Source organism: Grammomys surdaster, unplaced genomic scaffold (genome assembly GCF_004785775.1).
Source record: "Grammomys surdaster isolate TR1022 unplaced genomic scaffold, NIH_TR_1.0 382, whole genome shotgun sequence".
NCBI lineage: Eukaryota > Metazoa > Chordata > Mammalia > Rodentia > Muridae > Grammomys > Grammomys surdaster.
The window spans coordinates 559,046-573,374 of record NW_021604801.1 but is presented as its reverse complement, the minus strand read 5'-3'; the positions used below and the strand labels follow the sequence as shown (position 1 = coordinate 573,374).

Here is a 14,329-nt window from a genome sequence, read left to right as displayed (position 1 = left end):
ACAGACATACTCATACACATAAAGTAAAAATAAATAAATCTAAACAGTAAACAAAAAGCCAATCCCACCTTGGACGCTTGCTCCTCTGGAAGAGGAGCAATTTTTGAATGCTAATGAGATGACTGGATGCTGGGGTTAGGAATCCCTGTATAGTTCTGGATGCGGGCTGGTTGCCTGGAAGATTAAGCCAGGGGTCAAGGTTTCAAATTTTCAGCTCTATCCCCTCAACCTTGGAGAGGGGAGGGGCCCAGAAACTGAGCTTAGTCACAGAATATCTAATGATTTAATGAATCCTGACTTCATAATGAAACGTCTAACTGATAAGATTTCAGAACTTTTGGCTGGGTGGAGTTGTTGAAGGTGCTGGGGCAGTGGTGGGCCCAGAGAGAGGGCATGGGACCTGCCATGCTCATCTCTCTTCAACCTGGTCATAGGAGAGTGGTGGGACTATCACATGACTTGAGGGCAGTCTTATGGGCCTGACCCTCAGACTCTGGGTAGTTAGAGCAAGCGCTTACTGGGCAATCAGCTGATGTGGTTGGTAACTGACAGAACTGGAGTTAGGATGGTATCACATACTTGAGGATTGAGAATGATTATTCAAACTGCATGGCTATACATCCCACAAGACACAATTATGTTTATCCTTTGCTACGTAATATTTCCTTCATATCTAGCACAAGCAGATGCAAAGCAAGCCTCAACAGAAACAAGAAAATTGAGATAATCCCTTAGATCTTATCAGACGGCCAAAGATTAAAGCTGGATTTCAACAACATCAGAAACACCAGAAAGCCTACAAACTCACGGAAACTGAACAACTCTACTCAGTGATCACTGGGTCAGGGAAGAATCAAAGAAATTAAAGACCTTCTGGAATCCAGTGAAAATAAAGGCACAACATATCCAAACTTATGGGACACACTGAAATCAGTGCTAACAGAAAAGTTCATATCACTAAGTACCTTCATAAAGAAACTGGAGAGTTCTCATACAAGCAATTTAAAAAAGAACACCTGAAAGCTGCATAACAAAAGAAGTGAGCACACCCACGAGGAGTAGAAGGCAGGAAATAGTCAAACTTAGGGCTAAAATCAGTAAAGGAAAAACATAAAGAGCAATACAAAAAATCTATGAAATTAAGGGCTATTTTTTTTTTGAGAAAATCAACAACATAGACAAACCCTTAGCAAAACTAAAAGGCACTGAGGCAGTATCTTAATTAAGAAAATCCTTAGAAAATCACAAACGAAAAGGGAGAGATAACAACAGACATTTCAAAAACAATAAAATACTCTCAAACCAAATCCAAGAATATATCAAAAATATCATCCACCATGATCAAATAGGCTTCATCCCAGGGATGCAGGGATGGTTCAACATACAAAACCTATCAACAGAGAAACCTTGTCTCGAAAAACCAAAAAAAAAAAAACCTATCAACATAATTCACTATATACACAAACTAAAAGAAAAAAGCCACCTGAGCATCTCATTAGATGCTGAAAAGGCCTTTGACAAAAGATAACACTCCTTCAGGTAAAAAGTCTTAGAGAGCTCAAGAACACAAGGCACATACCCAAACACAATAAAGGCAATCAATATACAGCAAACCTATAGCTAATATCAAATTAAATGAAGAGAAACTTAAAGCAATTCCACCAGAATCAGGGAGGAGACAAGAGTGTCCACCTTCTTCCTATCTATTCAACATGGTATTTGATATAGTTAGAGCAATAAGACAACTTAAGGCAATCAAGGGGATACAAATTGAAAAGGAAAAAGCCAAGTTTTCGCTATCCACAGATGATATGATAGTATACATAAGTGTCCCCCCCCCCAATCTTACTTCTACAGCTGATAAACACCTTCAGCAAAGTGGCTAGACACAAAATCAACTATAAAAAGTCAGTAGCCCTCCTTTATACAAACAATAAATGAGAAAGTGATTAGGGAAACAGCAACCTTTACAATAGCCATAAATAATATAAAATATCTTGATATAATTTTAGCCAAGTAAGTGAAAGACCTGCATGACAAAAACTTGAAGTCTCTGAAGAAAGAAACTGAGAAAGATATCAGAAAATGGAAAGATCTCCCATGCTCATGGTCAATAGGATTAATAGTAAGAATGGCCATTCTACGAAAGGCAATCTACAGATTCAATACAATGCCCATCAAAATTCCAACACATTTTTATAGACCTTGAGAGAGCAATCCTCAACTTCATTTGGAAAAACAAAAACCGGGGGCAGTTAAAACAATCTGGGAGAATCACCATCCCTGATTTCAAGCTGTACTATAAAGCAATAGTAATAACAACTGCATAATATTGGTATAGAAACAGACAGGTCACTTAATGGAATAGAATTGAAGACATAAACCCACACACTCATGGACACTTGATTTTTTACAAAACTGTACAACGGAAAAATTAAAGCATCTTGAATAAATGGTGTTTGTCTAACTGGATGACTGTGTGTAGAAAAATACTAATAGATCCATATTTGTCACCCTGCACAAAACTCAAACCCAAGTGGATCAAAGACCTCAACATAAAATTGGACACATTAAATCTAATAAAAGAGAAAATAGATAACTGCCTTGAGCATATTGCACAGGAAACAAATTCCTGAACAGAACATCAATAACCCAGGCACTAAGATCAACAATTAATAAATGGGACCTCATGAAACTGAAAAGCTTTTTCAAGGCAAAGGACACCATTGACAGGAGAAAACGTCAGCCTACAGAATGGGAAAAGATCTTTACCAGCCCTACATCTGACAAAGGACTAATATTCAAAATATATAAAGAATGCAAGAAATTAGACTCCAACAAACCAAATAACCCAATTAAAAATGTGGTACAGAGCTACAGAGAATTCTCAACAGAGGAATCTAGAATGGCCAAGAAGCACTTAAAGAAATGTTCAATGTCCTTAGTTATTAGGGAAATGCAAACCAAAATGACTCTGAGATTCTGTCTTACACCTGTCAGAAAGGCTAAGATCAAGAACTAAAGAGACAGCTCATGCTGGGAGGATGTGGAGCAAGAAGCACACTCCTCCACTGCTGGTGGGAGTGCAAACCACACAACCACTTTGGAAATCAAGTTGGCAGTTTCTCAGAAAGTTAGGAATAGTTATATCCCAAGACCCAGCCATACCACTCTTGGGCAAATACCCAAAAGATTTCCCACTATACCACAAGGACCTAGCCCCTCTACATATTTTTAGCAGATGTGCAGCTTGGTCTTCATGTGAGTCCCCTCAATTGGAGCAGGGGCTGCTCTGACTCTGTTGCCTGCCAATGGATCTACTTCCCCTGAGTGGACTGCTTGGTTGGGCCTCAGTGGGAGTGGATGCACTTAGTCCTGCTGGGACTGGATGCCCCAAGGTGGGCTGATGCCCAAGGGGGGCTTCTCCTTCTCCTCAGAGAAGGGGATAGGGTAATGGGTAAAAGGATTAGTAAGGGTGGGACTGGGAGGGCAGGAGGGTTGGGGAAAGGCTGCAATCAGGATGTAAAGCGAATAAATAAATGAAAAAATTGGGAAAATATGAATATTAATGACAAAAAAAGGAATTCCTATAACTGGAGTATAGATATGTTAAACTGTTGTCTGGAAGAGATGCCAATGGTGAAATTGTACCCAGCTTTGCTTCAGTCCTCCAGAGAAAACATAAAACAAGGTAATGTAACAGGCCTGAGTTTCCTCTGCTAGAGATGGAGGTCGGCTGGGGGCTGTGTGATACTGAGATAAGAGCAAGAAGCAGCGACTGTGTCACAGTTCAGCGGTCAAGCCACAGTCCTACAAACTTCTCCCTCTGTTGTCACATTGTGTTCTCCTCAGAACTACAGAACAGCAGCACAGAGCACTCTGCTCTGCTGCCTCTTTAAAAAATGCTGCAAAATAAATATAATTGATACAGTCCCTCGTCTCCACGAGGAAAGAAGAGCTTCTGAAGCAAACACTCTGCACCAAGTGCTTTAAGGGAAAAAGACATACGAGGAGCGTATGAGCAGCGACTGGCCCATCACCAGCTCCAAGAGAGTGGTGATTCCCCTCTCTTGCCATGTGGGTGATAATCAGTACTGCTCATCTGTCCTTGCTGTCCCGCCGTCCCTGAGAATTTGCCTATGTATCTTCTCTGCTGCTGACCTGGGCTCCAAGCTTCTCCCTGGCTGAACAGGTTTCATCAGTTTGTCAGTGGTGCGCAGAGAGAACAGGCTCTTCAACACTAAACACGGCTGAGCAGGAGAGCTGAGCATTCAGTATCCGTCAGGTAAACTGGAGGTTTATGGGACCTGACAGAACAGGCCAGGCCTAACAGACTGGCAAGAAAAGCACATGCCAGCACTGAAGCAAGTCTTACCTGTGACGAGGCTATCCGTCCCTTCTTGTTTTCTGAAGGATTTTCACTGAGTTTGCCCGCTTTATTACTTGAGCTGCATTTGTAACACGTCCATCTTGTCTGACCCTCAACTTCTAGAGTACATTCCTTACTTTGGAGACAGAATGAATGATACAAATGGCCACAGCTATAAAATGAAGACAAACAAATTATACTTAGCATAAAATTCACACATATGAACTATAGAATACACTTGTATGTGGTAAAGATAAAATCTCAAATAACTAGTGGCTGGCTACTCAGGGACAAGTATCAAGAGGGACATGTATTTAATGATATCCTCCCCCTTTAGGAATCCAGTCTTGCCTGACTTGAATTCTTAAGTTGTGAGTGGCATGCCTCCACACTGCAGAAGCTGGGCAGAGCCTATGTTTACTCTAACTGTAGCGTTCTGATCATTCTTTTTGGGGGTCATTGTTTTAAAAAGCAATTGGGAAAAAGAATTATGTAAGCAGCTTGGTAATAACATGAGAGCCCTCACCACATTCAAGGCAGACTACGGGTTCAAACAATGATAAAGGTACCACACTCTAAAGCCCAACACTGTTCCTAAGAGGGCACCCCTGGTGGTTGGTTCTGGTCCCCCTCTTTAATTAGAAACACTGGATTAGAAGGCAGTCCTTTTCTCTCCTGTTGTCCTTCCACTTCTCAGTGCTGTTTCTTCCCGTACAGGCTTGTCTTTCCTCTACCTAGCCCTGCTCCTTCAGTGATTATTTCTAGTTCCAAACCTTTAAGACGCTGCAGGCTCCTGACTTGCAGATGTATACCACCAGCCCAGGCCTCTCCCTTCAGTCCTATCTATCTGTCTCCTTGGCAACTCTACCCTTGATACCCAACAGGAGTCTTAATGTAACACATCCAAACGCAAGTCCTAACTTCACTACCTCCACTTCCACTGCACACTTTCATCTGACCTTCTACATCTCAGTAATAGTGACTATATTCCTCCAGTTTCTCAGGCGAGACTCTGGAGCCATCCCTGACTGCTTTTTGCTTCATGAATGGTAAACACTTCTATAAGCAAATCCTATGATTCTGCCTCTACATGATCCCCAGAATTTTCGCTTCTTAGTTCTTTGCTGCTGATTGTGCTAGGCTGTCTCTCACATGGGCTCTGAAGTAGCCTTACTGGCATTTTTCATCTTTCCTTGACCCTCCATAGTGCACTCTCAACACAGCAATGACTGAGATTAACATGGCCCTCCCACTCGCAAAACTACCCAGCGTCTTCTCAGAAAAGTCCAACTTGGTACAGGAACCAGTTCCTGCCTGATTAGCCTTTGTTCTTCCTCCACCATCCCTCTTGTCATTGTCCCCTCACTCAGTCCAGACCTGCTGAGCCGCCCATTCACTGTCCTTGAAGTATACCAGGAAGGGCACTGCCTGACAGCCTCCATATCCCACCCCCAAATGAGACAGCCACTTCCTTGCATCCTAAAATTTCTCAAACGTCATTTAAATGGGGAGACAATTCCTATCTGCTCTCTAAAAATTAGCTGCTACCAACATCCTTTCCTCTATACTGTTTTATTTTTATTAATGTAATAACCAATTACATTTTAATTAAGTTTCAAAGTTGATTGTTAAACAGTGAGGCATTCCTAATAATGCTATATAAAACACCCAACCCCCTAAACTTCTGCACATCTCTCTGCATGCTTTATTCTTTTTTCCATAGAAGCTATCACTGGTTCACATTTCACTCTGTTCATGCTGTTCTGTATCCTGATGAATAGCTCTGGTGCACAGTAGTGTCTTTGTTAGGGTTTCTATTGCTGTGATTAAACACCACGACTGTGATGATTTGAATGAAAATAGCCCCATGGGCTCACATATCTGAATACTTTGGTCCCTAGTTGGTGGAACTGTAATTCCCCAGTAAATTCTTTCTTCTATAAATTGCCTTGTAGTTGTGGTGTCTTATCACAGCAATAGAAAAGTAACTAAAGAAAAAAAATTTTCTGTTTATAACTCAGGTCGCATTCTTCACTCAGATAAAACAGGGCAGGGACCGGCATTCATTTATTTATTTATTTATTTACATTTTATGTGTGTGGGTACTGCCTGCATGCCTGGGACCCATGGAGGCCAGAAAAGGATACCACATCCACTGGAAATGTAGTTACAGATGGTTGTGAGCTGTCGTGTGGTGCAGAAAACTGAATCCAGGTCTGCTGCAAGAGAAGTCTGTGCTCTTAACCACTGAACCATCTCTCCAGCTCCAAGCCTATATATATATATATTGTCGACTCAGGACCACCTGCTCAAGGACGGTACCAACCACAATGGTCTGGGCCCTCATAGGTTTGACTACAGGCCAATCTTATGACGGCATTTTATATTTTTCAATTAGGTTCCCTCTTTTCACAAACTTTAATTTGTGTTAAGCTGAAAAAACAAACAATTAAACAAAACCAAGACAAGTAGGTTCTAGAGAACATCTTTAACATGAATGGGTTCTTTGTATGCTGAGAACACTTTCCTCGGCCACCTTCAGAGCAGCCAGTCTTCCTGCACAGCTGGTATTTCCGAAGTGCTTACTTATACGAGGCACCCATTGGCTGGTTACAAAGCCCTAGGCTGTAGGTACTGTTACTATCTCGATCTACACATAAGGAAACTAAGATATCTGAACTCAGCAAGTTTGACTCTGGGCCATATTGTGTTGTCTCTCCTCACATTATTTTGGATAAACTGTCTTTGATCCTGGTACTAAGCTCTCCTCTTGTGTCACCTGTGTATGTCCCCTCTCTTGGTATTGGGATTTAAAGACGATCAATGTGTTGCTGATTCATAAATGTCTTATTTCCCCTCAACATGGTTCTCAATTTCTGATGAGAGTATGTGTGTTAGATAAACCTGCGAACAATCCAGAAGCCACCTCAAGCCTCAGAGCTGCAGGACAAGGTTCCTGTTGTCACAGTTTCTTACACTGGTCTCTCCTCAGACAAGGGTGCCATGTTCACCCAGGTTTCCAAGTCAAAGGCCTGGTTTCCACCTCCACATCCAATGCACTAAGATGGTCACAGCTTTCAGAGTCTATGTGACTCGGTCTTGTCCTGATCATAGGTCGTCCCTGAGAGAGAGACGCATTCCCTTACTGTGCTTTCTTAACATACTGTTCCCTGGCAATACTGCGTTCACCCATGCTACTGCTTGCTCTGTGTGCACGTTTCATCCTGACTCTGACTTACAGGACTTTACATACTTACTTACAGACTGAGACTCTTAATCCCCTCCTCTCTCCCAAGCAGACTGTAAAGGCAGTGGAGAAGGGACTCTGCCAACTGTGCCCACTGCTTGAATTGCTGACAGGCTGCATGGTTACATGTACTCCCGCTTGGCTACTATGGCCATGAGAGTTAACATTCCCTCCCTCCCTTACCTAAAGACAATAATTTCATCAGCCATTTCTTGGCGTCTTTTGTACTGCTGTAAGCATATAGAACAGTAATCCTGTTTGGGATTGAGTCCTCTGGATACTGATGCTCTCAGGTTACACAGTGACCAATGGAGATCCTGGTTCAGGAGGCTGGCAGTTGTTTCTAGCAAGGTCTATGATAGGTCAAAACAAAAGAAAGGGTGAAAATGAAAGACGGGTTGATGAAGAGCAACACAACTGGAATTGGAACACTCTATAGAAGATGAGACAACCAAACATCCAAACCCACAGCCCCACAGGAACCCTTCCTGTGCAGGGACGATGAATGCAGACACTAAGATGTTCAAGCCTGCCACTATCTCCTAAGCAATGTGTACTCTGCCCTTTTGTGGCCTAACTCAGTCGGGATGGCTTAGACGACTCGGTAAGGCTAAACCTATTGAGTGCATTTATAACTCCTCTCTTGATGGCTGACAGCTGGGGTAAGAACAGCCCTGCTCCCTGGCCTCTTACTGAGAATGCTGCATGACAGTGCTTCAAATACCCGCTCACTGGAAAGCTAATAATGGTCATTATTCAGTGCTCCTCTCCCTTGGGCAGAGATCTCATTTTCTGATCAGCACTTAAAAGTCATTTGAAGCTGCTCCAGACCCTGCCATCTGTCATTGAGACATTCGGCAGCTAGCACGTCAGGTCACTTTAGGGCTGCCTCTGCTTGTAAAGTGCTTTCATGCCATATCAATTTTCAGTGTTCACATCCATCCATCGCTGAGCCATGTAGTCAGGGAAAGACAGACCTGGGGAGAGCCCACTGCTTTGCTACACAGTTTAATTCTTCAGCTTCACCTGAAATGCAAAACTTTGACTTAATTGTCAAGATATGCTAATTTCTTCCGGGTCTCACTCCTCTCTCCTCTGCAGCTGGCAGGACCTCCCCAGCTGTGCTCAGCCTCCCTCCCACCTCCCAGGGTCTGTGTCTGTGGGGGCATTGAGTCACCTGTTTGGAGCAAAACTTGAATTCTTCAGGAAAATATTTAAGAAAAACTCTGCCTCTCAATTTTTCCTCTCACTCCTAAATTCTTAACAAAAAGCAGACCCTGTACCAACACACCGCGGTGGCGGCACTCTGTACTTTTCCTAAGGAAAAGAGTGAGCATCAAAGCCAAGCTGGCTCTAACTGAATCTTTAATCTTTAAGTAATTCTGAGTTAAGAGAAGAATTACAATTTCTAGGTAGCAGCAATAATGTTTCAGAACACTTCATTTTTCTTTGCTTTTTTTCTATAATAGTACTGACTGACCCCTTTTATGGATTACAGATGTTTTTGAATTAATCATTTTCCAAAAAGTTTATCCTATTTCCATTTTGAAATTAAAATACTGGTCTGACTGCCAATGAATCAAAAAGTAAGATGCACCTGAATACTCTCTCTGTGTACGAGTTAGCAAGAAGCTTAAAAGTAGAAAAGGTACATATGTATCTAAATGTACCTTATTTTAGTAAGTAGTAATTTTCAAATTCAAAAATATTCAAACAGAAAGAGAGGAAAGAATAGAAAAGAAGAACATGATTTCTTTTCCACCTTAAGACAAACTTGGGTGCAAGCAGCTTACTTACTTGCTCATAGTTAAAGGTGTCCAGCATCCCCAGAATAAGGCCCTGGATTTCTCCAAGCTTTCCTTTTCCATAAATTGGGTCCTATTCAGAAAAAAAAAAAGTAATTGTTATGACTCTTGGTGCTTTAACATCATTTTGAGCACCTGCTCTGGTGGGTGTTGTCTCCCTGAGGCAGCATCTCACTCTGTAGCTCAGGTTGGCATCAAATCTGCAATGCTCCTGAGCTCCAGGCTTGCAGGTATGAGCTACCACAGCCAGCTTCCACACTAACAGTTACAACATGCTTGTTCTTCCTGAACCACACCCATCCTCCTGAGTGTCAGGGTTACAGGATGAGCTATGTACAAACACTCACAACAAATGTGTTCTTCTGTGAACTGTACCCAGGAGATGCTTAATTTGTTTCTCTCTGGACATCCCAAATGTTTTGGAAAATAAAATGGGTGACCCAATCCCTTCGATGACCATCTTCTCTGTAAGTCTGATCTAACTTATCACCCCTGCTTCCCTCAGAAGCCTGCGTATTAGACACCAACTCTCCCTGATTCACCCACGGCATGAAAACCAATGTGTCCAAGAATACCAGAATCTGTACATCAACCACTCAGCACCCACATTTCACCATGTCTTGCTTAAAATCAACTAAATTCCCCTAACTTTGGAGACAAACAGCTTCCAACATGTTTTTTTCTAATAAAGCCATTACTGCTAAATCACAGCTACTTAGAACCCGAAGTTCTCTCTACTACTTTTTGTAGTAGGTATGCCAAGCACTTATTAATTATGCATAATCCTCAAACACTAAGTGGACCAAAACCTTGGAAGTCCAAGCCACCCATCCAGAGGCTGCTGGCACTCGACAGGCCTTGCTTCTGGATGCATTTCTTAGCATCTACCATATGATCAGCGCACTCCTACTTTTCAGTTAATGATACACTCTGAGATCACGTATTTCTGAGCAACTACAGAATATAAATCATGTTAAAATATAACGTTTTTCCTAATCATCCTAGGCTGTTATGTCCAGGGTCTCCTCCTCACTACTGTCCAAGTTGATGACTATAATCTGGTCTGAATCTCTGACTCTTCTTTAAGAGAACATCTCCAGAAAGGGGAATTATGGACTACAGCATTTTTATGGCTGCAGGTATATACTATATTGACAAACTGCTCCATCCAAAATGTATTATACAATTTTCATCTTCGGCATATTTTATGTCCCTTTAAACTGTATCTTTGACTAGATTGATAACTACAGTTTTAGGGATTGCTAACAACCGAGCAGATCAAGATAGAATACAAGGCTATGTACAACACAAATGACTATCAAATAGAAAAATCCAGGCACACAGCAAAGATCAAAGTACACACTGCTTGTTAAAGGGTAGAATATGTGTCAAATACAGGGGCAAGCACTTTACACTGTCTGTCCCACCCCATGATCAGGCACCTGCATGTGATTTGACCAAGTGCACATGGAAAACAGCAGTGACTGTGTGTGTACATGTACAGACTTTTCAAATTGTAATTGTTTCCTAAATAAACATGGTTTTACCACAACTATTTACATATCATTTACACTGTACTAGGCATGGTAAGGGGGAGTCAGGCAACTTGTGATTTTAGGTCTGGGGAGGTGGAGGCAGGAGGATACTGTGTTTGAGGCCAGCTTGGGCTACAGAGCCACAACAATCAAACAAGTCAGAAAATGTGGCCGGTCTCATGCAGCCTCAGTTTTATATAAGGGGTGGACATGTAGATGTCTGTATCTCTGGGAGTTCTCAGAACCTGACAGAGTTGCAGGATCACCCAGTAAACATCCCTGACATCCTCTAGCACTTCAGTGAGGCTGAGAGCAAGCACATTTTGTTAAAGAACTGCTATGTCAAAAGCCTGCACTTCGCATCTAGAAACTTCAGAACCCAAGTTTCCATAGTCTAACATATGTATGCTGCCCTCCCAGGTAGAGATACATTAAAAACGAACAGGGAAACAAACAAACAACTTTTGCTGGACAGTATAGGTAAGTAAACTGAATGATAAACTTAATGCCTGCCAGAAATGTCTCTGGCAACTCTGTGGTAAGTCATGCTTGAAGAAAAGGTGAGCTGAAAGAGAACAAGTTTGGGGAAACTTGGGTGAATTTAATGGTTGCTTATTTTCAGTCATGACTTCTGATGTTGGCTCTGGAAGGCTGGGCAGTGCAGCTTCTAATGGAGACTAGCACCAGGCTTGGGTATTTTCTAGAGCAGCATGGAGCGGGCTTGAGTGTCTTCTAGAGCAGTATGGAGCTGTCTCTCATGGGTCCCTCTCGTCATTTCAGTTGTGTATTTTGTACTAATTACAAGTGAATTAAGGCTTGAGCAGATCCTGTCTGCATAGGTCTGTCTCAGCTGGAGAGCCCATCCCTGAGCTAAAGATCCTGTACCAGTGGGGATCCCTTGCCAATCAGGCTCACTTCTGATGGAAAAACAACGCACACCACACATCCGCATGGTAATTTTCTTGCATAAAAACAGATATATGTAACGTCTTTCATCCTTATTTAATTATGCTTTGGTGAAGCTCCCACTAGATACACTCATTTCTTAGCCACAGAGTCAATCAATAACACCATACTATAAAAATCCAATTTAACATCTATTCTAACATGCCCATAAATGTGTGACTGTATCAATGGCTCTGAAGATTGACAGGAGAGACGGAAGAATAAAGAGATCTTAACAGGCTAAATTCAGAGAAAAAGAAGACATCTTTATAGGTTATTTCTATAGTTACTTCAGTACATTTTGCTTCACTATACATAATTTAAGAGGGAAACCAGGAAAACTACTCATGCTGAGGCAACACATCAATTATAGAATTCGAGGTGAGCACTCAGCTTCAAGGAGAGCACACAACAGCCACCAGCTCTCATAATTACTCTGCAGACTCCAGCTAGTTCTCATAAAAAAGCTGCTGGTGTTTCCCTGTAACTCGCTGTTAACTGTGCAGGAAGACATACGGTGCCCACACACAATTTCAAATGCACACTGGAAAGAGATGCAGTGGCCCCGTTCCCATACATCTTTCTGGAACTTACTCTGCCACGTGTGTGATTTGTTCTCTAAGTATTAGCTGAAGCCTGAGCATGGCTCTATGTACGAGTGTACACTAGGCTCACTGTTTCCTCCATAGGACACTCAGAAGTAGCTTTCTTAGAAATCAGGAATGACTTCAGTCATACAGCAGTATCTGTTTAAAAATCCTTGATTTTTATTATTATTATTAGTGTTTGTGTATGTGTGAGAAAGAGAAGGAGGGTAAAGAGGAGGGCATGTGTGTACACAGCATGTGTGTGGCGTGGAGGCCAGGGACAACTTTATGGAGTTAGCTTTATCCTTCAACATGGGTTCTAGAATTGCCATGCTTGTTATGAACCTTCTTTCCCCACTGAGCCATCTCACCTGCCCCACCCAGTGATGCCTTTCTAACTTAAGAGGTAGAATATGAATTCCTTAAAAGCTTCTTTATTTATCAAGCACTTATGTCCCTACAGAAGCTGTATAAGTCAAGCCCCTGAGTCACTTGAATAAATACGTACCAGTCAAGGCAATCTAAGAATCTTCAGATTATGACCATGTATTCTAGATAAATCAACTTATTTCAGTTCTGTGGCCAATTATGTATCTAAATAATTGTCCCTTCCTACGTTCTCCTTGGGAGATTGCTAGATTAATGTGAACATGAAAAACACTCTGACTCATGGTAGATAGAGAGAAAGCCGGAGATGTGAGGCCAGAGACCTGTTCTCACCCAGGAACAGTAAACTGAGGCAAGCTCAGAATGGTGCCTTCCTCTCTAGAAATGCAATGTTGTGAATGCTTATTGTTTAGGGATCAAAAAGACAGTGTGCACCAAGACATGGGTGTGGTTCATCACTCACGCGTCCATTTGTTGGACACTCAAACTAAGTCCTCAGTACAGGAATGCTGGGATCTAGAAAAGGTCACTGTAGGTAATACCAGACTAGTAAAAAATATCAGGAATACTAAGGCATTTCTGAGAGACACCATATTGTTCCCCTGAGCACTGCTACTGAAGAACTGTAGTCATTCTGAATTATTTTTGGCTTCTGTCCTGAGGGTGCAACCATTCTCTCTTGCACAAGCCCTGGGCATATGATGTCATATACTACGAGGTCTTCACTGGAACGGAACAGACATGAGGCTGTGGCCTGGTATTCCCTAGGATGAGCTACGTGACAACCACTGAAACTGATGAGGGAAACTGAGGAGGAGGGGATGGAGGTGTGCTAGTAGAGCAGACAGTCCTTAAAATGGACTCTTATGGGGCCGACTCTTATGTTATTCACATAAGCTATCAGTGAACAGGGTAAAAAAAAAAACTAATACGATAATTAATTTGTTCCTTAAAACTACAAAGTTAAATGGAGGAAAATGTAAATGTCATAATAGAAAATGTGAATCAGGAAACAGGAGACTTTGGAAGCAGGCAGTGTCTGCATTCAGGACACGGTGCACATTTAACTTCTGTACGCTTCGCTTTTTCTCCCTTGCCAGCAGACTTTTTATTTTTACGTTTCTGAGACAGAGTCTGGTGTAACCCAGGCTGGTCCTGAAGTTGCTATGTAGCCAAGCATTACTTTGAACTTCAGCTCCTCCTCCCTACTTTCGGGGTGATGGCTCCGCATGAATGTACCTCCACACAAGGGTTTGATGTGGTGCTGGGTACTGGCCTCAGAGCTTTCTGCATGCAAGGCAAGCATGCTATCAGCTAAACTCCACACCTGCCCTGTCAGAGAAATAGTTATAATTGCCTTTTCTATATCAAGAGCTTGTTATAAATAAAAGTACCTTTAAGATTTAAGAACTTTGTATGTATAAAGAGGTGAAGTTATTATAGCAAAGAAAAAC

The 14,329-nt window shown here is 42.0% G+C and overlaps 1 protein-coding gene across 7 annotated transcripts in view; it reads right to left on the bottom strand.

The window, feature by feature from the left end:
• Vps8 (VPS8 subunit of CORVET complex) overlaps positions 1–14,329 on the bottom strand; it is a 223,185-nt gene that overhangs the window by 53,489 nt on the left and 155,367 nt on the right. For all 7 annotated transcript variants that reach the window (XM_028781270.1, XM_028781266.1, XM_028781267.1 and 4 more), the window contains 3 exons: positions 9,414–9,494; positions 7,800–7,969; positions 4,376–4,541 (listed from right to left, as the gene is read on the bottom strand). In XM_028781270.1, coding sequence (XP_028637103.1) covers positions 4,376–4,541; positions 7,800–7,969; positions 9,414–9,494 — 417 coding nt within the window. The remainder of the gene's footprint in view (positions 1–4,375; positions 4,542–7,799; positions 7,970–9,413; positions 9,495–14,329) is intronic.